Raw genomic sequence first — 22,515 nt, 5'->3', positions numbered from 1 at the left:
GATTGGCAGGAAAATAACAATGATTATATAGATTATGTTGTTCTGAAATAAATGATCCAATTAACTGTCATAAGGAAAGAAAGATGCATAGAATCTCTTCAGAGGAGCTGTTGTTTCTCCCGCTATATAGTGAGAAAAACATCAGTCTCAAAAGTACAATATTGCTTTCTAGGACGTATTGATGCTGCCATCAACTGCTTCCATATCTCCAGAGGTCTGAACCACACCCAAAATGAGCATGGTACAGTATTTTTTTAAAATATATAATAATTATACAGTTGTTTTTTAAAAAGTGGTTATAGATGTATTTTTCTCATGTCTGTTTGATGCTTGACTGTTTATGACTTCGTTTGATCTTATAAAACAATGTTGGTAAAACAAACGTTAATATCTATGTCTACAGCAACTTGAATTAAAGGATGTGATTCTGAGAACTTGTGATCAGCTGAAGATTAAGGGGTTTGTTTTGCATGATGCAGACAGGTAAAACAAACACACCTAATATACTTTCATAGATATATTTCCAACACTTTAATGATCTAATTTGGGATCAAACCAGGTTCCATATTGACCTTGGCAATGATGCAAATGACCTGGCACTCCATTTTAACACTCGTTTCCTTGACAACGCTGATGGATCTGTTCTGGTTTTTAACTGAAAGACAGCTGGGTGTTGGGGTGAAGAGAGAAGGGAAATACCCAACCCCTTACACAGAGGCAAGGAAGTCAAGGTAAGAGAGATTTGTTGAGAATTGTTGTCATGTTTTGTCCAAAAAGCTGCCACAGTTTATAGAAAGAAATGCAGACTTATTCCCTCAATCACATAGTGATAACCAGCCTGGAGCAGAACCTAATTTCATTCTAATTTATTCTGTTTTCTTCTTCTTCAGATTGTGTTGAAGCTGGCTGGAGATGTGTTTGAAGTGGAAATTCCCGATGACCATGAATTCAAGTTTCCAAACCAGGAGAGTGTTGATGTCATCAGTTACATCAGGATTGGTGGAGACTTCAAACTGACATCTTTTAAGATCTGCTAAGAGATACTTACATGGCAGACTCTTCCACTGGAGGGCAATAATCACTAACAGGATTTAGATGGTTACAGTTCCATAAAATATTCACAAGGACAGAGAAACATAAACCATTTACATCTCAGATCGTTGTGTGTTTCCTTTTTTAAGCCAAGTAGTTGATCAAATAGGAGCTAAATAGGACAAGAAAAAATGTTTGATGACATTGTAGGTTCGATTTTACAGGGTCTGTCAAATTTGAACCAAGTTGAGTTCTGCTTTTGATCACTGAATATTTGCTCATACACAAATGTGTATGTGTATTTTTTTACCAGTGGATCCCGAGCAGGTTGAAATTTGAGCTGACTAAAAAATACATTTAACTCATCAGTGTATCAAAAGCTGAGACCTTAGCTAAACCCCCTTCAATCAGAACTAAAAGAGTCAAAAAGGACGTTGGTAGCATCTTGTGGGTCCGTTCAAATGTGTGTCCAGCCATGCTCGATGCTTGATGTCTGCAGGAGGCTGGTGGTGTAGAGGCCTTGCTGAAGGACATCAGTGCTGAACTGTTCACTTTCATTTCCATCCATCCCCAATCCAATAAAATAGGGAAGAAATGTAGAAAAAAAAGCACAATCCCTGATTAATCTGACAGCTCTTATATCAACAGAAAACGTGTGTAAAAAAGAAATCAATCAACACTTTAATTATTCTGTAATATATTTATTATTGAAAATGTTCCTAATTTTACAGCCTTTAAACTGTTGATGATAATAATGAGGATAATATTTCATCCTGCCCACTTTGATCCTCACCTGCAGGTGAAGCCAACATGTTGGAATTATTAACATGATGATTAACATTTACTGATGACAGCAAGTGACTTTATAGTTCTGAATACAACTGAACACAAAAACAAGTGTAAAACTAGAAAAAACAGATTTCTAAGATCCTTCCCAATTTGATGAAAGATGAGAACAAAAATTAACACAAAGGTGATTATTTAATTTAAGCACAATTGCAAACTAGATTTAAAGTCCAGCAAATCAAAAGAGAGGAATCTCTTATCTTTCTTTAATGAAGCCAAAACATTTTGCCTTTTCATTCAAAGCAAAATATCATACATGAATTTTGAAACTCAACATTTTCAAATCATTTTGTCACATCCTGTCACTCAATTTACATGCAATTTTTATAGAATTTACATAGAATTTTTTCAAGACATCGTCATAGCAACACTTCTAAAGCAGCTTTATATGAAGAATGTATACTGCTGTAAAAGGAAACACAAGTATTTTGTCAGCAGTTTTCTCTTTCCCTCCACTCTGCATCAAAAGACTGGAGAATAGCTTCATGCTCAGTGTTGCTGTTGCTCCACGATTTCAACCAACCCTCCAGTTCTCCACCATAGGCTTGTGTTTGAGGCTACAGTTTATCCAGACTTTTGATGGCGTCTTCTTTCTTAATTTTTCCCCAGTTATTGGGGATTTCTCCTTTCCCAGTGAAACGTAAGTCGTAGTGATTCTCAAGCTCCTTTTGAAATCGACAGGTGAACCATTTCCAAAAAGGCAGCAATGATCCATCAGAAGTAATCTCCCATGAGGCAAATCTCTCTCCAGCTGTTTGATATTGTTTGAAAGGTATGGTCACATCTGAATCATGATGAGGGTAGAAGGACCAGTCACTCGCAACCAAAGTTGTGCATGACTCAACGACAAAAATATTTGTGCCACGAAACCTTCCACCGTTGACCCCATTGGGTCTGTGAAAAGGGGCACTGTGTTTGTCAGGACCGTGGTCCTTTAACGTGTTGGTGCAAACAGCTGAACAGAATGGACAAGTGACCCAGCAGCAGTTACACAGCTGGTCAATCAGGATCTGATCAGGCTGCAGCCTGTATTTCTTGATCTCATCAGGTGAGAGATCTCCCATCATCTCCTTGTTGGATGTGAGACCTGTTTCTATCTGCTCTTCAAGAAAGTCAAAATTGTCTATGTCACTGAAACCTTCAAAACTAATTCTCAATTTAACCTTATGCTGAGTCAGCCTGGAAAATTCTTTCACCCACATCTCAATGTTTCCTCTCTGTGTTTTTACTGCTTTTGTTGCATCGTGCAAAGCTTTTATCAGAAGCTTTGTGATGTTTTCAACATTCCTCCTGAGAATATTTTGTACCTTATCTCTATTGTCTTTGATGTACATATATTTCTCTACTTCTTTTCCAATGAATGTCTCCATATATTTCTTCGGTGTATGGATGTAGGTCATGAAACCAACAAAGTCTTCATCCTCAGCCAACAATTTCAGCATGTGCTTCTCCAGGTTCGTCCTGTTCCCATTGAACACTGGATGGTTACATCTCATCTCATCAGCTAGATTTGTGGCTGAGTCGATACAGGAGGCCTCAATGGTGGAATCCTTCAGCTGGTCACAGATCAATCCTCCAAAGACCACAGATGATGAGCTGTCTTTGCAGAAGGCTTTGAAAGCTTTAGAGAATTGTGGTTTCTTGCTTTCAGCATAAATGTATACATCGTTGTTGTGTTTGAATTTTGTGTGGGAGTCTTCGAGCCAGCTCTTTAATCTGTCACATACATACAAAACCAGCTCAATACTAAACTCTTTGTTCAGAGTGAATTTCTTCCCAGAGTGAAAGGCTTCCACTTCTTTTATTACATTTTTGCCTACTTCATGCAAGTATGTAATATTATAGCCTGTTATTGCCACTTGTTTGGCTTGTATTGTTGTGAGAGCCTCTTCTTCAACGGCACTGATCAAGTCTCTGATCAGTTTCTGTTCCTCATTAGAAAGACCTCCTCCCATGATAAGTTGTTTAGCCGTTCAAAACCTTTCTGTACAAATTTAGTTACTTGGCCTTCGTTTTGATTATTGTGCTTTCTAGTCACATAACAGCTGTAATTTCCAGCCTCTGGCATTTGTTTGTAACTGCCGCTGGTCTTTGTTTGATGAATCATTTTCCATTCAAAACCGAGCTCCGTCAGAACGACTGTTACATCGTCTGCTATGTTGATATTGGCAATCGGTTTTATGTGTGCTGTTAGTTCAGAAATCCATTCAGCCCAAAGAGAGTTAAAGTGTTTCTGAAGTTCCTCTTCATCTTTGTCCTTTAACGACAGAGCGAGCTCTTTGCTCTTCTTTAGCAGGTTTTTCTCAAGCTCTGTCTTCCTTTCATCAAGTTTTTTACAAGCTTCTTTCTGTTGGATAACAGCATTTAATTTTTTAGCAACTTGCTCCACCATTCCATCAAGAAACTCTTTGATTTTGGTCTCAAACCGGCTTCGCCACTGAGCCAGTACTTCACTGTCTCCATCCTTGTCAAAATAATCTGTCAGACTTTTTGTTATTTTTTCACATGTTTCGTTGAGTTGGTTATGAAGATCATGGTGACTGATTTTGTCAACTGTTCCATTTTCAATTTTGACGTAAACCTGGTTTTCAACAGCCAACATCTTGTTTCTCAGGGTCCAGGTCCAGTTCCCATACGCTACCTCAAGTTTTCTGTACACTGATATTTCATAAGTGTTCTTGAAGCTGAAAACAAAGTTTTCATTCAACAGAGCATTCCACAGGTCCTGAACTTTGCTTTTGAACTGTGATAAAGTAATCCCAGTGGACTGTGAAGCTCTAGAGATGATAAAGTTCTTCAGATCTTGGATGCTTTCACTGTAACCTGGATTGGGAGGAGCCATGGGTGGGCTTCCCTCCCACAACTGGGCAAAGTATTTGACATCTTCCTGCACATTAAATGAAATGACACTACTGAAGCTTTTTGCGTCATAAACCTCCTCTTCTGCAGCTCGTTGAACCATCTTGTCCAGTTTTTCTTGCAGACGTCGCCTTCCCTCCATGTTCTTGTCTGCAGCTGCTACATCTGCAACATTCTGGTGAACAAACACACAGCTGGGAGAAAGTTTAACGACCTTCATCCTCATGAAAGCCTGGACGACAATTTCCAAAACATCTTGCATCTCAGAGGGGTTCTCTCCAAAGACGTTGATCAGTGTCATGTTTCCCAGACCTACGACAAATGTGGCCAGTTCATTGTCACGATGAAGAGTACTATCACCTGCTAGCTCAAGAGCACGAAGTCCTTCAGTGTCCACCACCAGAACATAATCAAACTTCAGGAGGTCCCTCATCTCGTCTGACACTTTGAGCAGCTGCATAAATGCACCTTTTGTGCATCTGCCAGCACTCACTGCAAACTGTAATCCAAACATGGCATTCAGCATTGTTGATTTTCCACTGCTCTGGATGCCTAAAACGGACAAAACAAAAACTCTCTTGTCACCCAGTTTTTGGATGACTTCTTCTAAAAGTCTTGGGATCCATGTTATAGGCACATGACCTGCATCACCATCCATCAGCTCGATTGGGTGCCCTGATATCATCAGCTCTGCAGCCAGTTTAGGGTACTGGGACCAGTCTGTTTGTCCTGTCAGTGGTTGTTTCTGCAGAGATGCATGGGCTTCATAGATCTGACCCATTTCTCTATAGATGTGAGAGAGAGAAATGGACCACTTCTTGTCAAAGTGACAGGTTGACCTTTCCCTGAACCCGCCCACATCTGTCCCCCCCCCCACCTCCCTTTCCCCGCCTTTCCGGCCTTTCTCCTTCCCGCCTTTTTTTAAAAAGGGAGGAGGGTGGATCCCCCACCCGCCAGACTGTGGGGTTTTCAGCAACGTGTTGACTCTACCTCTTGCAGCATGGATCGAAAAGATGCATGAAATGGATGATAAAATCACAAAATTTTTTCACCATTGTCGTCTTTGGAACAACACTGTGGTGACGAAAAAAAGAGTCCTCCCTCGTGTAAGCCCACACCCATATCTCAAATGTATAAAAGACGTTCGTCTGAACCATACGTTACCCACTACCGGAGTGAAACACTAAGGAGAGCATGTCTACCAACAGAAGCGTCAAGAGCGGATCTGACACTCCGAGCAATTCCTATCTGTGGGATGAGGATGAGACACAAACGGAACGCCCTCAACGTCGGCTTCGGCCTCGCAGGCTGGACTTTGACTCACTCATCCAACGCTCGGATCCCACGGATTCTAAGGAGTCTCTCACTCCTTGTCTAAGCCCTCCACCAACCCCACCCCTTGGACGCTCGGCATCGGATCCTGGGGTGTCCAGTCCTCACTCACCCTCACTGACACCACCCGTCAGAGACTCAGCATCACTTCCAGAGCTGTCCGAGTCTCTTCTCCAAGGCAGAGATCCTGCGCCGTCTCCGGCTTCTTCACGTCCAGGTTCTCCAATCTCTGTGAGCGGTGTGGAGAGTCTTTCACGCTCAACAACCCCTGATCTGCCTTTGCCCGACGACGCATCGGATCTCCCCGGGGCTGTATGTAACGGTGCTGACCAGCTTGACGGCTGGGCATCTGAATTCTTTGGTCTGGTAAAAAAAGGCGTTCTTCATCTACTTAGCGTCGTCCTGGACCTGTACAAGGGTGAGGTTTGCAACGGATGTCGGATCGACCACCCCAGCCAGCGCCAACACCAGTGTTTGGATGTGATCGAACCGGGTTTCTACCGCAACAACTTTTACATGTTGATGAAAAGACTCTACACACCCAAGTTCATTCCTGCTATTCAAAATTTCCTGAAAGCGTGCGGTGTCAACGCTGACTACGTGAAAGTCAAGATCGCCGCAGAGACCCTTTTGTTCGAGCTGAAATCCAGCGAATTAATCTACACTCCCATCCAACAAATGTACGAGAGTATCGCCGACAACGACAGCGAGATTAAACAGGAACATCTGGACACGGTGACTCAGTACTGGACTGAAAACACTTAAATCTGAAAATGGTGTTTTCAGATATAAAATGGGGAGCTTCTGGGGAAAAGTTGTAAACGATGTAGAAGGTGTCAAGATCCAATTGATCAAGGGTCAGATAATAAACATCTTGTACCAGGCTATTGAGAACAAAACGGCTTCAAACAAAAACATCTTGCTGGAAAAAACCAGAACGTGTGCAGGACCCGCACTTTGGGAAGAGATGGTAAATGACACGATGCTTATGAGCAAATCTGGATTGTCGGATTGTTTTAAAGTAATTTTTAAAGAACTGTCCAACGATGTTGTAAAACCATGTCATATGATAGCCTTTTATGCTTTGCTCATTGATGTGACCAGCAGACTTGTGCAAAACAACCATTCTGTAAGCATCTTGGAAGAACTTGGAAAATTACACGATGATATCTGCCTCAGTCTAGATCATAAAGTCTTAACTCAAACTCTATTGATGATAACGCATGGGTCTTGGACTAGTTTTTGACTATCTGTACTTTCACATTACAAATGTTACAAATGTATTTGTTCATGTTACTCACAAAATGTATTTACTCATGTTACTCACAAAATGTGTATGCTAAAGATTTCTTAACAGCTAATAAAAAAATAAATACCTCTCAAACGAGCATCCCTTCTCATTCTGTTTTCAACATGTCTGAGACACGCTTCATGGAAAAAGTGTACTATGACCCCGCGCATCCCGGTAGCCTCGGTGGTGTAGAGCGGCTCCATAAGGGGGTGCAAGAACAAATGGGAAAGACGGTTCCTCGAGAAAATGTTAAAACATTTCTACAGGGACAGGACGCTTACACTCTACACAAACCGGCCAGGATACATTTTCCAAGAAACAGGGTTTTCGCCCCCCGCCCTTTAAACCAATTTCAAGCGGACCTGTGCGATATGCAAGCCCTGTCGGAGCATAATGACGGATATAATTATTTATTAACGGTCATAGACATATTTTCCAAAAAAGCTTACGTCAGGGCTCTGAAGAGAAAATCAGCGGCTGAGGTGGTAAAGGCGTTTGAATCCATTTTTGAGTCAAGTCAGACGCCTGAAAAAATACAAACTGATGCGGGGAAAGAATTTTTTAACAAGAGTTTTGAAGCTTTGATGAGAAAACACAATATCGTTCATTTTTCCACCGCCAGCCACCTTAAGGCCTCTGTGATTGAAAGATTTAATCGTACATTAAAAGGTAGAATGTGGAGATATTTTACAGCAAACAACACTCTGCGATACACCGACGTCTTACAAGACTTGGTGAAAAGCTATAATCACAGTTATCACAGCAGTATCAAGATGAAACCCGCTGAGGTAACCTCGGAGAACACTTTGTGTTGAGTGTTGAGTGTTTCAAAACTTGTACGGTAAATCTGAAAACCGACGGAAGGTTGAAACCAAGATGAATTTCAAGAAGGGGGACCTAGTTAGAATTTCAAAACTGAGAGGAGTGTTTGATAAAAAATATGAACAGAGTTTTACGAACGAGGTGTTTACGGTATCTGAACGCATCCCTCGCGACCCTCCAGTGTACAAGTTAAAAGATTACGATGGAGAACCCATCCAAGGGTCATTTTATGAGCCAGAGCTACAAAAGGTAACGATGGGGGAAGACAGACTTTTCCACGTAGAAAAGATTCTGAAGCATCGCGTCGTCAGGGGTGAAAAGCAAGTCTTTGTAAGTTGGAAAAACTGGCCGGAGAAATTCAACAGCTGGATCAAAGCCGCAGATTTAAAGAACGTATAAAAATCAACTTGCGATCGCAACGGATATCATTTCATCATGTACGGTCCGAAGGACGAGGGTTTTTTTATTACCCTACCCTCCAACGCCAGCGTCGATGTTTTTAAAGAAAACACGAGTTCCAGTTACCGCGTGGATTTGCCTCAACATATCGATTTAGAGGGAAGCTGGGAAGTAGCTTTAACGCAGATTTCATACCCGCACACCTTTTATCACCTTTATCAGGAGGATGCCTACTTTTACTGGAGGGAAAAACCTCAAGAACCGGCCACGGAGAGCGAGGTGCATCGTCAAGAGATGAGAGAATCATATTTCAACGCCATCTCAGCCTTTAGATTCGAGATGGACGGACAATTTAGAAGAATAAAGTCTGATATTTACCTCGTCTATGACAGTCTTCTGAAAAGATTTGATTTCCAATCGGGAGGTAAAACCCACGTACTCTTCGAAGGACCCCTGGCATATTTGATGGGTATGAAATCAGGGGAATGGTTTACGTTTGACCAAAGGTATGCGTACTATCCCTGCGATTTACGAGCTGGGTTTTATCACATGTATTGTTACAGCGACGTAGTTGCACCGCAGATGGTCGGCGACGTTTATGCGCCACTTTTGAGAACGATTGATGTAAAAGGAACGTTCGGTGAAATCGTCACACAGTATTTCAATCCTGCTTACTATTTACCGGTGTCCAAAAACCACATTGAAAACATTCAGGTGGAGATAAAAACGGATCAAAACAAACCGGTAAAATTTTCATAAGGCAAGACTATCGCGACTCTCCACTTTAGACCTAGAACTTGAACCCCAGGGTTATATATATTCCAATCGCCCGCGTCCTCATCATTCATTTTCCGGAGGCTGATCAGCTATCCACACACAAAGTGTTCAAGGCTAAGAGAAAAATAGAGAAAAAGAAAATGGCTCGGGTAGGTTTGAGAGAAGATCCTCACCGATTTGTACAATATTATGAGAGTCAAGTAGGGGGGAATTTGCCGGGGTTTTACGGTGCACCGGTCATGTACGGTCGGGGGATAGGATCTTTGTTTTCTAAATTATTTCGTTTCGTCAGCCCTTTGGCCAAGAAAGGTTTCGAAATAGCTAAACCTCATCTTAAAGCCGCTGCGAGTAACATCGCCTCCAACGCCGTCAAACACGTGATGGAACGGTTCGCCGGTGATCAAGAAAATGATCAAGAGATGAAGCAAGAAGGATCCGGGGGCATTATGGTGTTGTCGCGTAGGAAGAGAAGACGACCCCCCGGAGAACGCATCCCCTCGAGCTTTAATAAACAGCCGTTCGGTAAAAGGAAGAAATCAGTTGCAAAAGGCCGTCGTGTGAAGAAGTCCGTCCGGAGCTCTGATATTTTTTAAGAATATCTTTTCTTTGAGAAAAAAGAAAATGGCTCTAGTACATCAGAAATCTCCAGAGTGTACTCTGGCCGAATTGGATTTATTTTCAGCACCTGTGACGCAGCTGTCTATCGATGAAAAAACCTACACGGAAATTTCTCCCCTGTCAGCCATCACCGACGGGGGACCCATTGAGTTTTTCATCCCCGGAGACGGGGACCGGTATCTGGATCTGAACGACACTCTGTTGCATCTCCGTGTAAAAATCACCAACCCTAACGGATCGAACCTAGCTAATGACGCAGCGGTGGGTCTTATCAATTATCCTCTAAATACAATTTTCAGTCAATGCGACGTGACCCTGGGGGATCGACTCATCTCTCAGTCGAGCGCTACCCACCCCTATCGCTGCATGATTGAGACCCTGCTCAACTTTTCACCGGACACGCTCTCCAGTCAGTTTACCGGGGGTCTTTTTTACAAAGATACCGCCGGGTCAGTGGACTCTATCGTGCTCGTGAACGGTCCAAATAAAGGGTTAACGAGGAGAGCCGCGTCCACAGCCCGTTCCAGAGAAGTACACCTGCTCGGTCCTCTCCACGGGGACATCTTTTTCTGCGAGAGACTATTGCTCAACTCTGTCGATTTGAGAATTAAACTGACGCGAGCCAACGATGCTTTCTGCCTCATGGGGGCGCGTGACTCTGCTTTTAGCCTAAAAGTACTGGGGGCTTCCCTATTTGTTAAAAAAGTAGCCGTGTCCCCTGCAGTCAGGTTAGGTCACGCCGCCGCCTTAATGAAGGGCAACGCTCTCTACCCCCTTTCACGCGTTAATGTGAAAACTTACTCTATTCCGGCAAACTCTAGGGTTTGCAACCAGGAGAATCTGTTTCTGGGTAGCATACCAAAGTACGTGGTTCTGGGTATGGTACACCACGAGGCTTTCACAGGAAGACGAGACCTGTCGCCTTTTAATTTCAGACACTATGACATCGAATACCTGGCTCTCTGTCAGGACGGCCGGCAAGTTCCGGCTAAAGCTTTCCAACCCGATTTTAACAACGGGGTGTCCGTCAGAGAATTCTACAACATGTTCCTGGCTACCGGGAGACATCTCAAAGATTTACCCCTGAGTATCAGCCGTGATGACTTTAATGACGGCTACTCTCTGTTTGTGTTTAATCTCAATCCGAGCGATGACAACGACGCACTGTCTACCGTCTCAAACGGAAACCTCAGGCTGGAGTTGAGATTTAGAACACCCCTGCCGCACACCGCGACCCTTATCGTCTACGCCTGTTACGATTCTATTCTGGAGATCAACGCCAAGAGGCAGGTGCTGGTGGACTATTATTAAAAGATGGACAACGTTCAACTAGAGAACCTTCTGCATAGCCTGCTGGGAGATGTGTTTTGCGGGGTGTGGGCGTCCGATCAACTGCCCATGCTGAATCCCTCTTTTAGAACCCCGGCCTACTTTATCGTCAACACACATCCGGCTCACATGCCGGGGGAGCACTGGTTAGCTTTGACGCTGGAAAATGGTGGCATAGCCACCTTTTTTGATTCTTATGGATTTCCGCCGGACTTTGATCACTACCCTCCGAGCATCTTACAGTTTCTGGAAAAACGTTCTAAAAACATTGAGTACCACGACGTTCAGTTGCAGCACCACATGTCGACGGTCTGCGGACAACATTGCATCTATTACCTCTGTCACCGCGCGTGCGGGCTATCTTTTGATCAAGTACTGTCTTTGTACAATGATGATGTAATAAAGAATGACTTCATGGTGTACGACTATGTGAGGAAATATCAGCGCTGTATTAGAAATAAAATCAATGGTCCCTCCAAGCAGGGGTGTTGTTTTTTGCAATGTTTTAAAGATTTTTAAAGTTTTTGAATGAATGACTGTACGCTCGAAAAAATGTTTAATAAACGCTTTATTGGTAAAAGACAAAACTTTGTGTATTACATTTATTCACGATGAAATGTTAATCCAACGCGGGGGGTCATTTGTTCGTCTTCTAGTTTTTGACGGTAGATCCGCAGGTGTTTCAGAGTCTTGAGATCCGATCGCATCCATCTTGAGGAGTCGGTATTGATTACGCGCTCGTGGGTTACTTATAGAAGACAAAGGGATGTTTAATTCTGAGAGAGTATTTAAAAAATGTGTCCATCCGGGAGGTTCAGAACCCTCTGATTTTTTCTTTTTAAAAGGAAACAAGAGTCGTTTGAATAGATCGATCATGTGAGACCCTTTTACAACGTTGCCCCGGTACACAAATTCCCCTTTTGTATTCCAAACATCGTGACGGTCGGATAATTTCTTTAAGACGTATTCGGCGTTCTTGCGATCTCGCGGTGGGAGGCTCTGCAACACGTCGTCGATGATGCTATCGGACGTCCGTCCCAGAATCTGCCTCTGCCTCCGTCTTTGTCAGATTCTCTGTCAGATTCTCTGTCTGATCCTGCTTCACAAAGGTCAGATATCTTTGCAGTAACGCGTTATATTTTTTAATTTTTTCATGAGAGCTCAGCCCCTGCTCGTTTAAGATGGCTCTCATCCTAGCATCCAAATCGTCCTCCGCGACATCTCTGATGGACTGGGAGGGTCGCGTCAGGCGGTTGAGTTGATGAGGGGTGACGAGAAACATTTTTTGGGCCTTTTTCAAAGTCATTTTCGTATCAATCCTCCGACGAGGTTCCCGATCAAAGGTACCACCGCTGAGAGGAGAGGTAAAAGAAATCCGCCCGTCTGCTTCTTTAGAACCTGTTGCTTCCTCTTTAAACTGGTTCTTTTATCAGCCAACAGTTTGATAATTTTTTTCTGTCTCTTCAGTTTTTTAAATTGAGAAGGAGTCAGGGGGACGTTTCCTTTTAGAAGATTTAAAGAAATCTCACACAGTGTCTGGATAAAATCCGGGGAGCTGTGAATAAGAATGTCTCTACGTTTCTTGGGTGTGGCACGGTACAGGGCCTTCAGCAGGGGTGCGTTTCTTTTTATACGCGCTGACATGATGATCTACGTCGACACTCTGGGGATGTAAACGGCCGCTTGCTGGTGAGGAAGTACACCCGTCCTCAGTCTGTACGGATCTGGGCAGACGGGGGTGAGATCCACTATTAAATACCCGTGAGGGTCTTTTGTGGCGTCTTCAAAACTCTCCAAGAAAAATGTCTTTTGTGATGGAAAAATCTGATGAGCCAATATATTCATTTGTAGTTTATCCCGTGGGTTTTTAAACATGACCAAATAATTGCTGTTCAAACTGATGGTCCGACTGTGTTTACCCTGGTGAAACACGTTTTGAGTCAACATCATAACGCTCATGTTTCTGTGATGGCGATACTGTGTAAAAATCTTTACCACTTCAGGATGGTCAGAGGCTTGAAAAATAACATCGTCCAAAATAATCAAATGCTTTTGATCAGGAGGAAACAGTGTTTCATCTTCAAAAGAATCAGGCAGACCTTTGACAAATTTAATGTTTTTAATCATCTTTTGCAGTTCAGTGTACATAGGTTGAAAAGAGGTATAAATCCACACGATATTGTCAGGTACAACATTTATTACACGGTCACAGTTTTCCAATACATTTTTTACAAAATAGGTCTTTCCACACCCGCTCGGACCCACGATTAAACAAGAAAAAGGAAAGATAAACCTAGGATCAAATTCAATTTCCTGCATTTCTAATACCCGAAAGGCAGAGTTGTTCCGTCAGCAAAGAGTCGTCTTTTGTCATACACCACCCTAAATTTTTTATCAAATGACACATTTCTCAATGCAAAACCCTTTTTATCACGTCTGATGCTGTGTTGACGGATCTCGATCGTGTTTCCCTCTTGTTTATTACTCAGGTAACCCTCCACCAGCTCTCTGACACTGTCAAAGCTCACACGCTCACAACATTCCCGGGTCTGAGTGATACCTTTCACACGCATGACGACTTTCTTTTTATTTCGTGTTTGGTACGCGTAACTCTTGGGACCCGCCGCTGCAAACTCTTGAATGCTGTCACCATCCAGTTCATCCGTCAGGTCACCTAAATAGCTCTAGAGGTTTCTCACCCTCTTTGACCAGATAGATTAAACTATCTGTGTCGATGTAAAACACTCTGTCTTGTAGTTTTTCCAGATAACTGTACAGCTTCAGTCGTGCGTGTGCTGTGGTGAATGCTGCAATAAAAACATTACTCTGTTTACCTGGGGGTTGAACGTACCTGTCGGTGTATTTCCACCTGATGAGAGCTCTGTTGCTGTGGAGAACGGAAAAGTATTCGACTTTGTATTTACCTGAAAACATGTAACTAAAGAATTCTTTAGGATCTGAGACAATGGTGGTTTTAAACAAATTATCTCTCTGTGCAAACTTTCCCCACAAACTGTTGAGACACAATTTAGCAACCTGTCTTTTCACAGGATTGGTCTCGATTTTGCCAGCATCTAAAAGAATGCCCTGATGCTCCTGATAGTCCCTGATGTATTTTTCCCTGCTCTCTCGGTCCGTCGCCTCAGCGGGGTAACCCGAGGCTTCTTGCTTTCCTTTCAAAAAGGTGTGTATGTAGTCGGTAAACACAGTGTCGCTGCTCTTGTCAAAGTGCCAGACTTCTGTAATTTTACCCACCCTGTACCCCACCTCCAGAGCTTTGATGAATTCAACGGTGACCCAGACCCCCGTCAGAGCTCTGCCCTCATCGTCGTGTTCGCAGGGGCCACCCTCATTGTTAGTTTCGGCACAGGTGCGACACAGTGTAAAGAGTAATTTACCTCCCTCACTTTTGTGCGGTAACACGGGGAATAAAAGACCTCGAGGAGGATACACAGTGGCTCTGATGAAGCCGTAGTAGCTGCGTGGGTCCTCGAAATCTTTGTAGATGATCACGGGGTGACCAAAGGGGTAAGAGCAAGTACTGTTGACAAACGGGTACAGTGAGGTGACATCAACATAGTGGATGGTTTCATCGGGCGCTGCCGTGTGTCGCAGTTTTAAAGCGCTCGTTCTACCTCCGAAAAGTGCTTTTCGGGGGTTGAGAGGCTCAGGAGCGTTAAAGCAACGGAGAAATTCTTTAACCTCCGTGCATGTTGTTTTCATCTGGTTCCACGTGTGTTCTCTCATGACTACAACACGAACCCCATGTGTGGTCTGTAGCTCACTCACCCTCTTCTCACTTTTGTAGTGCAGTTCACCAAAGGTGACGCCTCTCATATCGCACTGTACTGTGGGATCAAAGCAACTGGGACAGCCGTGGTAAAAACATCCATGAAATTCCCAGACATGTTTTACACCGTCAATCTCAGCATATCCGTCTACGAAAAATGCACCAGTCTGTTTTTCACCCATGTTTAGAGCATGCTGTATAAAGATTTTTTCTTTGTGCATCAACCATTCTAACCATTGAACCGATGCGCTAGAGAATCTTTTGCTCTGATTCAAATAGTTGTGAGGGCAGGGGATAGCCAGAGTGTTAGGAGTCAGATAATTGGTGCGAAACACCTTCATACAGGCTCCGGCTATGGTGATAGAACCAAAAGGGTCTACCCCCGTCTCACCTAGGAACTGATCTCTAAATTTAAGACTGCCCTGGGTGAGAATGTCAACATCATTTTTGCAGTACAGCGAGGCCTCCTTTTTGAAGTCAAAGGTACCTCGGCTGACCTCGTTGTACCACGGGTCAAATTCTTCCCGTTCGCGCACCGTCATGCGATCTACGCCATAGTCGGACGGAACGGGATAGGGCCCCACGTAATTGAGGTGAATTTCTGAGCTAAATTTGTGTGGGAAATACCCCTTGGTCTTGTCAGTGAATCCTAAGGCTTTGGGCATAGCGCTGAGACGCATGGGGAGAAATGACAGGGAATCTATGAATTTGAGACCATAATGGGATTCCTCAAAACTGAGGATTTTACTCCCGTTCATCAGAATCTGTTGTGGCGTCACATCCAGTTCCAACATACCTTTTAACACCAGATAACTGTCAAACCCCTTGGCATTATGGGCTATAAAGATGTTCTGTTTGTATCATGGCTTCCTGAAATGCAAAATAAACATTTTAGCACAGTCAAGACCATAAAACGCCTTCTCTTCACCTTTGGATGTTTTTGTATGCACTAAAAAAGGAACATGCTCTCCATTTTGACCCACAAATGTTTCAAAATCATAAAAAACCAAATCAGGATGTGAGATGTCTGGTTGGAGGGTAGGAATGTAACAACTATGATCGACTTTAGAGTCGCTCTGCAGTTTTTCACCACAGATTTTACATTTTTTCACCGCACAGCGATGCTTTGCATCGTCTAACGACAAATTGACACTGTAGTATAGTTCGCATCGTGCACATTTTTTGATTCGGTCGCAGAGGCTGGACTTTCTGCTTGAACCGACCAATTTGTGTCTGGTGAAACAAGAGGGTGAGCGACACGTTCTGTTACAGTCAGAGCAAACCACTGTGTTGAACCCTTCTGTGGGGCAGGCAGGATCGTTGCACACTGCGCAGTAACCTTTACAAAAGTGGGTATAGGGGTGCTTAAAAGTCTTGTAACAATAATTACAGACTGACGACCCCAGGAAGGCTTTGAGATTTTTTATCCCATAATAGTGATTTTGTAGTAAAAAGAGAAACAACTGATTGGAACGATCAGAGAATTTTGTCTCATAATGTGAGAGGGGTTTACTGTGGCATGTTCTGTAAAACACAACAATTTTACGCCCCAGAATATTTTCAAATTTACCAATGTCACTGAAAGTGACGGGGGTCTCATCATTTAAACCAGCCTGATGCTGCAACTTCCTCGCAATATCAAGGCATTCGTTTTCAGTAAGTTTCGGGTAGATAACGTGAGCTAGACTGATGGCGAAGCAAAGCCGGTTGTCTCTGTTGTCTACGATAAATAAGTGACGTCTTTTTTTGTCAATGATTTCACAGTCTAGAGTTTTCTCCATCTTACGTTTGGCACCTCCTCCTGGGTTCTGCACCACGTGAAGGATGAATTCTATATTCTCATCCGATGAAATGATACCGCTTGACTGCACAATCCGATCTAGCATTCCATTAAAAGCCGGTAGAATATTTTCACCTTGTTCATCCACAGCAACTGTAACATGATTGTGTACGTTTTCACCCACCACCTCCAACTGTATTAAATCATTGCGACTACTATGTCGTCTGGCAACATCCACCAATTCGCTGATAACCCCTGTTACATCTCGATAGAATGTTGCAATGTCAGGCACATTTCCCCGAGTGGGAATGTTAAAGGAGCGTCTTGTTCTCCATGTGTTAAAATCATTAAAAAACCTCTCACCCCGCTCAGGAGAGAGATCGGATGGATTTTCTCCTAGCCCTCCTCCCCCTTGCTGAGGAGAAAGTTTAGGGGGGGGCCATGTGTGTAAGGGCTGAGGGGCTGCTCTCTGACCCCCCTTCTTGTGTCTCTGCTGAATCCGTCTCTGATCTGATTGTTACCGCGTGTAAGACATGATCACTTTGCGTGTGGAGAGCTGATGAAGGAGAATGATTTTCAAACTCTACTGCATTAACTGCATTAAGGTTTTCGAGGGCATTATTTATGAGTCGTAAGGTGTCAAGTTCTAGGACGTTTTCATTTTGCTCTGTAAATTGTAAATTTATTGGAATGGAGATTGGAATTTCACTTAATTGATCAACAGCTATTTGTAAAGCATTCGGTACTTGATTAAAATATTCAACATTGAAATCCTCATCACTTAATTGATCAACAGCTATTTGTAAAGCATTCGGTACTTGATTAAAATATTCAACATTGAAATCCTCATCACTTAATTGATCAACAGCTATTTGTAAAGCATTCGGTACTTGATTAAAATATTCAACATTGAAATCCTCATCCATATCTTAAACAAAAGACAGAAAAAGGAAAAAAAAATTACAGCTTTTTCAACACTGTTTTAGTACACCTTTGGTTACAATTGGAGGAAACAATATACCGTATGACATTATTGAAAATCTCCAGCACTACCATGTCTTGGGGGTGTTGGGAATGAATGTAGCAGCCTGTATCCGCTTCCCCCCTGTCGAAGGACGGTTCAGGAACGCTCTCGTTTAATCTCAACCCTGAATCTGTAATTAGATGAGAGATGAGTTATTATTTTTTTTATATATTATTATTATTATTAGTCAAGAAGATATAGTATAAAATATACCATCAAACAATCTCCTGACAATGTTAGACTTGTGTCTCTGGTTCCTACGTCTCCTTATCGGCCTCGCAGGTTCGAAAGGATCTGGTGCCGCTGTAAGTACAGGGGTCAGAGTGGTACACGCTTGCCGTAATCTACGTCTCCTCGCAGGGGCAGAAGGTTCACGGGAGGGTGGAAAGGCCGTGGGAGTCACAGTGCTCAGAGAGGCGCACGTTTGAAGGTTCTGTTTTGATGGTTCTGTTTAGACAGAGGGGAAAATCGTTAAAATACAAATCATCAAAACGGCACATATTTTGTATATACTTCTAATCACAGATAAATATATTACCTTGTACAGTCGACTTCGGTCCTCCTGGCTGTCTCACACGTCTTCTGGAGAGTTTGTTCGTCTGCTTACTTGAGTCAGTCCCATGTTGAAGTGCCGAGGTTTCCCTCTCAATCTCAATTTCACCAATTTCAGTTACACAGCAATTTGTCCCCTGCACGGGGAGTGGGGTTTCAGAACACAGCAATGCTTTTACTGCTTTTTCAGTTTCTTGGTTGTCTTCGGATACCAATCTTTCAGCCCTGGCTAACAGATCTGAAAAATGTATCATAAAAAGTTATATTTCAGCAATCTATGAACAACTGAGCTGTTCATAAAAAACAAAACAAAAAAAAACTGTATGTAAAATACCAACGTCTGTTTGCGTGAGGGTTATTCCTTCAAACTCATCGGCGCTGACTTTAAAGATACAGAAAATTACACTTAAAAATCTAGAATAAAAATAGAACAACTTTCAGGTTAAAAAGATCACGGATTGCTTACCAGGATAAATTGGCATATGGTGAACCTCTACTGTAACTTCTAAAACACAGTTATTCGTAAATAGTAGTTAATCATTAATAGTTCATTCATTAATAGTTTTCTAAAACTATTTAGAAAACTACAGAGAAAAAGTTTGGGAAGAATTTGAGGCTTACCGGTAGTCATCTTTGCAGCTATCTTTGTTTGTTACACGCGCTCGCAGACGGTGAAGCTTCCGATGAAGTTCTGGAGGACTGAGCTAATGACTGTGAGATGATCATGTATATATTCGCTTTACAATGCTTGGCGAGAAGGAAAAAAAAAAAAAAAAAGTTGATTGGCGCCGAAAAGTCTGACAGATGTGGGCGGGTTCAGGGAAAGGTCAACCTGTCACTTTGACAAGAAGTGGTCCATTTCTCTCTCTCTGATGTGCTCCAAGCCGAACGTTGCTTTATGTAGTTTCTCTGATATTTGTTCAAGCTCCTGTTGCTTTGCTCTGAGCTGATCGGACTGCTCAGTTTTCTCTTTCAACATCAACACCTCTGACCATGTGCCATCATAGTTTTGGAGAATTGAAGAGACATTCTCTGTGGTGAGGTCGTCTATTAAGAGCTGGGTCCATTTCAGGAAATACTCTTTCTCACTGGGCGTCAGAGATGAGATGCCTTCAACAAATACATTTACAAGTTCACAAAAATTCCTACATTGTTTTTTTCGAATTTCTTTCAGTTTCTGCTGCTTTTGGCTTTTATCCATCTCAGCTTGGTCTTTGAGGCGATACTGTTTCTTGTTTGTGTCACACCACTTCTGCCACATTTCACCTTGACAAGTGAGGAATTTCTCTTTAATTGCAGAAACATCACGTCCCTTGATTAAATCCATCACCTTCTCTGCAGCAGCTTTTCCCTTTTGGCAGGCTTCGTCTTCTTCATCCAGCCTGATTCCAGAGACCGTAGCCATGGACTCAAGCTGAAAGGAATCATGGGGTCCAGCTAGAATATTTTGAATGATTCTTTTCAACTCTTCAGAAACATTTGACTGGCCTCTGTCTTTCAGACCAATTGAATACTTCCCCTTGGTGAACTGAACAGTATTGGATTTCTCTTCAACAATAAGTAAAATTAGAGGCTTTTTAGACTTCATGAGGTCTTCGATAAACTTTCTGTCACTTTCACTCCGAGCAGAGATGAGAACAACAGTGACTGAGGATTTTTCACTCAGTATGCTGCGCTGCTTTTCCAGAAGCCGAGCATCACCGTGAAGGTTACAGAAAGCAGTGCAGTCAGTGAACGCATCGTTGGATTTACCAGCAGGGCAGTACCAGGCAATCTCTGCTACTCCTTCCATCAAATGGCGAGTTTTGGTGCTTCCCTGGCAGTCTCTGTGGTAGAAGGTGTTATGACGGCTGCTGATCAAATTGTTTATCAGCTGAGACTTGGAGAGCGACAGTGAACCCAGGCGGAAAAATGACACCATGGGTGTCGTGGCGTTGCAGATTGGCACAGTCTTCAATGTGACAGTGTTTGAATTATCTTGGTTTCCTGTTGTTTTCCATGTTTTCTTTATTTGTCTGAAAGTCCACAATGGACATTGGATATTCATCGTGACTGGGTCAGGAACAAGCAAAGGTAGGGCGTACTGACACTGGGATAATTTAGTTATTAGATTCTGCTTTAAAAAGCTGTCTGAGCAGTGAAAAAGTGCCATTTGTATGTCCATGGGATGCACACTTTGCTGTTTTGATTCACTACTGTCTGGCACACAAAGAAATGAAGCAAAAACATCTTTTTCTGCCTCAACAGTGCTGGACTGTGGAACAAGATCTGACTGTCCTGGATCTGGATCATCTTGTGTGATAGGAATATATCTGGCTGTGTAGTCTAACAACATCAACCTCTGTGAAAACATAAGAACAACATCCTTCTCACATGTGCCAGGCTCCTGTTTCAGAGGTGGACGTATTTTAAGGAAGTCAGCAGGAGTCAGCTTCTGTCTGTACTTGTCTTGAAGGCAAAGTCTTCCCAGGAGACTGGAGAATTCAGCTTCTCGTGTCTTCATAGTAGACTCATCAGACGACTTGGGCAACTGCTACAAATAAGCAGAGAATTGTGCATGTTGTGAAGCCCGAGGTAGCACAATACTGCAGAATGTGAATGAACTGTTCCTGTGTCTGAATTTAGAGGTTTTTTTTTACCTTTCTCCTGGTTTCATCCATAGCTGAATGTAAAGAATCTGAAACATATTTAAAATGTGATTATCACAAAGTCAGAACAAGTTTGAAGTTTAAACCTTTGTTGATACTGACTTTATTACCATGTAATACATGTGTAACAGTGACCTTTGCAGGAGATTCAAGCCACATCTTATTTTCAAGACTCAATGAACGTTTGATTTACCTTAATGGGAAAGTGTCACAATATTAACAGTCCAACCTGATTGTTGCTGTCCAAAATGGTGGATTTCCTCTCTTAAAATGTTGCAGTGAAATTTGAGATTCTTTTTAGATTAGTTTTAATTACATTGCTGGAGGGTTTGTTTTTGCTGTTCAATGTAACTGAGTAATTTACACTTATTTCATCTCTCTCTCTCTCTGTTGAACTTACCTTGTTGATTTCCCTGGAACTCTGAGGACTTGATCTTGTCTTCTTCATGGGCTCCCTCACACTTGGGTCGGGTGTAACAGCTGGGATTATTTTCTTGGACCATGACGTCTACCTTTTCCAACAGTGTCACCATTTCTCTTTGGTCTGTCATACCTTTTTTGCATGTGTGGTATCTTTTGTCATTAAAACTATCGTCTCCTTTCAGGTTTGTCAACGCACTTTTACATTGTTCATCAGACTCGTGAGTCACAACTGTCAGCAAATATGGCAACGATTCCTCTCCAAAAGCTTTCTCTAACCACTGACGTCCTGCTCTATAAGAGCTTTCATGATGACTGTTGGACACCAGTAAAATAAAGGCATGAACGCCTTTATTCAACTGACACGTTTCACTGTTTTGGTGACCGAGCAGATTAATGACTGAGATGTGACGACCACATAAGTCGTACAGTCCCTCTGAAATCTGGTCCACATTTGCTTGCTTGTCATGGTCAAATAAGATGTTTTGTGATCCTGTCTTCATGGAATTGGTGTCACCAACTAACACAAGTGTGAGTTCAGCTGCCACTGAAACAAAATACACAGAGAACTTTGATCTTAATATATAGAAGAAAAATAAAATAAACTTAATAAATCTCAACTTTATATATTGACTTCAATACTTTTACTATTTCATCACTACACTGATGTAACTGAGGTGTACAATAGTTTTTAAAACTTAAAAAATTACCTTCATCACTTGAAGACATCTTGATTTTAGAGTCCCATAAGTCCTGGAGCACCAGTGGGTCACCTCCCGTAAAATACAAGTTAACCTTTAAACAAAATTGACTTGTAACGTTCTGGTAAAGACCAGAATGTGGAGAGAAATGGTTCAAAACAGGTGAGAGGAAACACTGGATTTTGGGGAGGGAGAGCCTAAATACACAATAAAAGGTTCGGAAAAAGATGGGAAGTGGATCCACGTAAAGCTCGGTTCAACCGTTTCCCAGTTGGCTGTGGTTCTGGATGTCATT

At 42.5% G+C, this 22,515-nt stretch overlaps 2 protein-coding genes and 1 long non-coding RNA gene across 3 annotated transcripts; 1 reads left to right on the top strand and 2 right to left on the bottom strand.

Moving 5' to 3' along the window:
- Nucleotides 1–439: 439 nt before the first annotated feature.
- LOC115249821 (uncharacterized) lies at nucleotides 440–1,046 on the top strand. The gene is made up of 3 exons (XR_003888452.1): nucleotides 440–483; nucleotides 663–731; nucleotides 891–1,046. It is a non-coding gene; the product is annotated as an uncharacterized lncRNA (long non-coding RNA).
- Nucleotides 1,047–2,435: 1,389 nt separating this feature from the next.
- On the bottom strand, nucleotides 2,436–19,708 carry LOC115249946 (interferon-induced very large GTPase 1-like). The gene is made up of 4 exons (XM_029836640.1): nucleotides 19,326–19,708; nucleotides 4,814–5,530; nucleotides 3,186–3,434; nucleotides 2,436–2,543 (listed from the first exon to the last, which is right to left on the bottom strand). The coding sequence occupies exons 1-4, from the start codon at nucleotides 19,650–19,652 to the stop codon at nucleotides 2,436–2,438; spliced, it is 1,401 nt and encodes a 466-aa protein (XP_029692500.1). The 5' UTR covers nucleotides 19,653–19,708.
- Nucleotides 19,709–19,755: 47 nt separating this feature from the next.
- Nucleotides 19,756–21,355, bottom strand: LOC115249945 (interferon-induced very large GTPase 1-like). Its single transcript, XM_029836638.1, has 3 exons — nucleotides 21,091–21,355; nucleotides 19,832–20,984; nucleotides 19,756–19,763 (listed from the first exon to the last, which is right to left on the bottom strand). The coding sequence occupies exons 1-3, from the start codon at nucleotides 21,109–21,111 to the stop codon at nucleotides 19,756–19,758; spliced, it is 1,182 nt and encodes a 393-aa protein (XP_029692498.1). The 5' UTR covers nucleotides 21,112–21,355.
- Nucleotides 21,356–22,515: the final 1,160 nt, after the last annotated feature.

The sequence above is a fragment of the Takifugu rubripes genome, chromosome 5 (genome assembly GCF_901000725.2).
Source record: "Takifugu rubripes chromosome 5, fTakRub1.2, whole genome shotgun sequence".
Classification (NCBI taxonomy): Eukaryota; Metazoa; Chordata; class Actinopteri; order Tetraodontiformes; family Tetraodontidae; genus Takifugu; species Takifugu rubripes.
The sequence above is the reverse complement of the archived record's forward strand: the minus strand, read 5'-3'. Positions and strand labels throughout refer to the sequence as shown.

Bases quoted from the DNA above. Each gene is read 5' to 3' on its own strand.
- LOC115249946 (XM_029836640.1), bottom strand. From the start codon at position 19,652: ATGGATAAAAGCCAAAAGCAGCAGAAACTGAAAGAAATTCGAAAAAAA. The intron at 3,435-4,813 runs GTTTATGACGCA...ATCTGTGACCAG, and splicing joins AACGAGCTGCAGAAGAGGAG to CTGAAGGATTCCACCATTGA. The intron at 2,544-3,185 runs GTACAAAATATT...CGATTTCAAAAG, and splicing joins TCAAAGACAATAGAGATAAG to GAGCTTGAGAATCACTACGA.
- LOC115249945 (XM_029836638.1), bottom strand. From the start codon at position 21,111: ATGGATGAAACCAGGAGAAAG. The intron at 20,985-21,090 runs GTAAAAAAAAAC...GCTTATTTGTAG, and splicing joins TGGATGAAACCAGGAGAAAG to CAGTTGCCCAAGTCGTCTGA.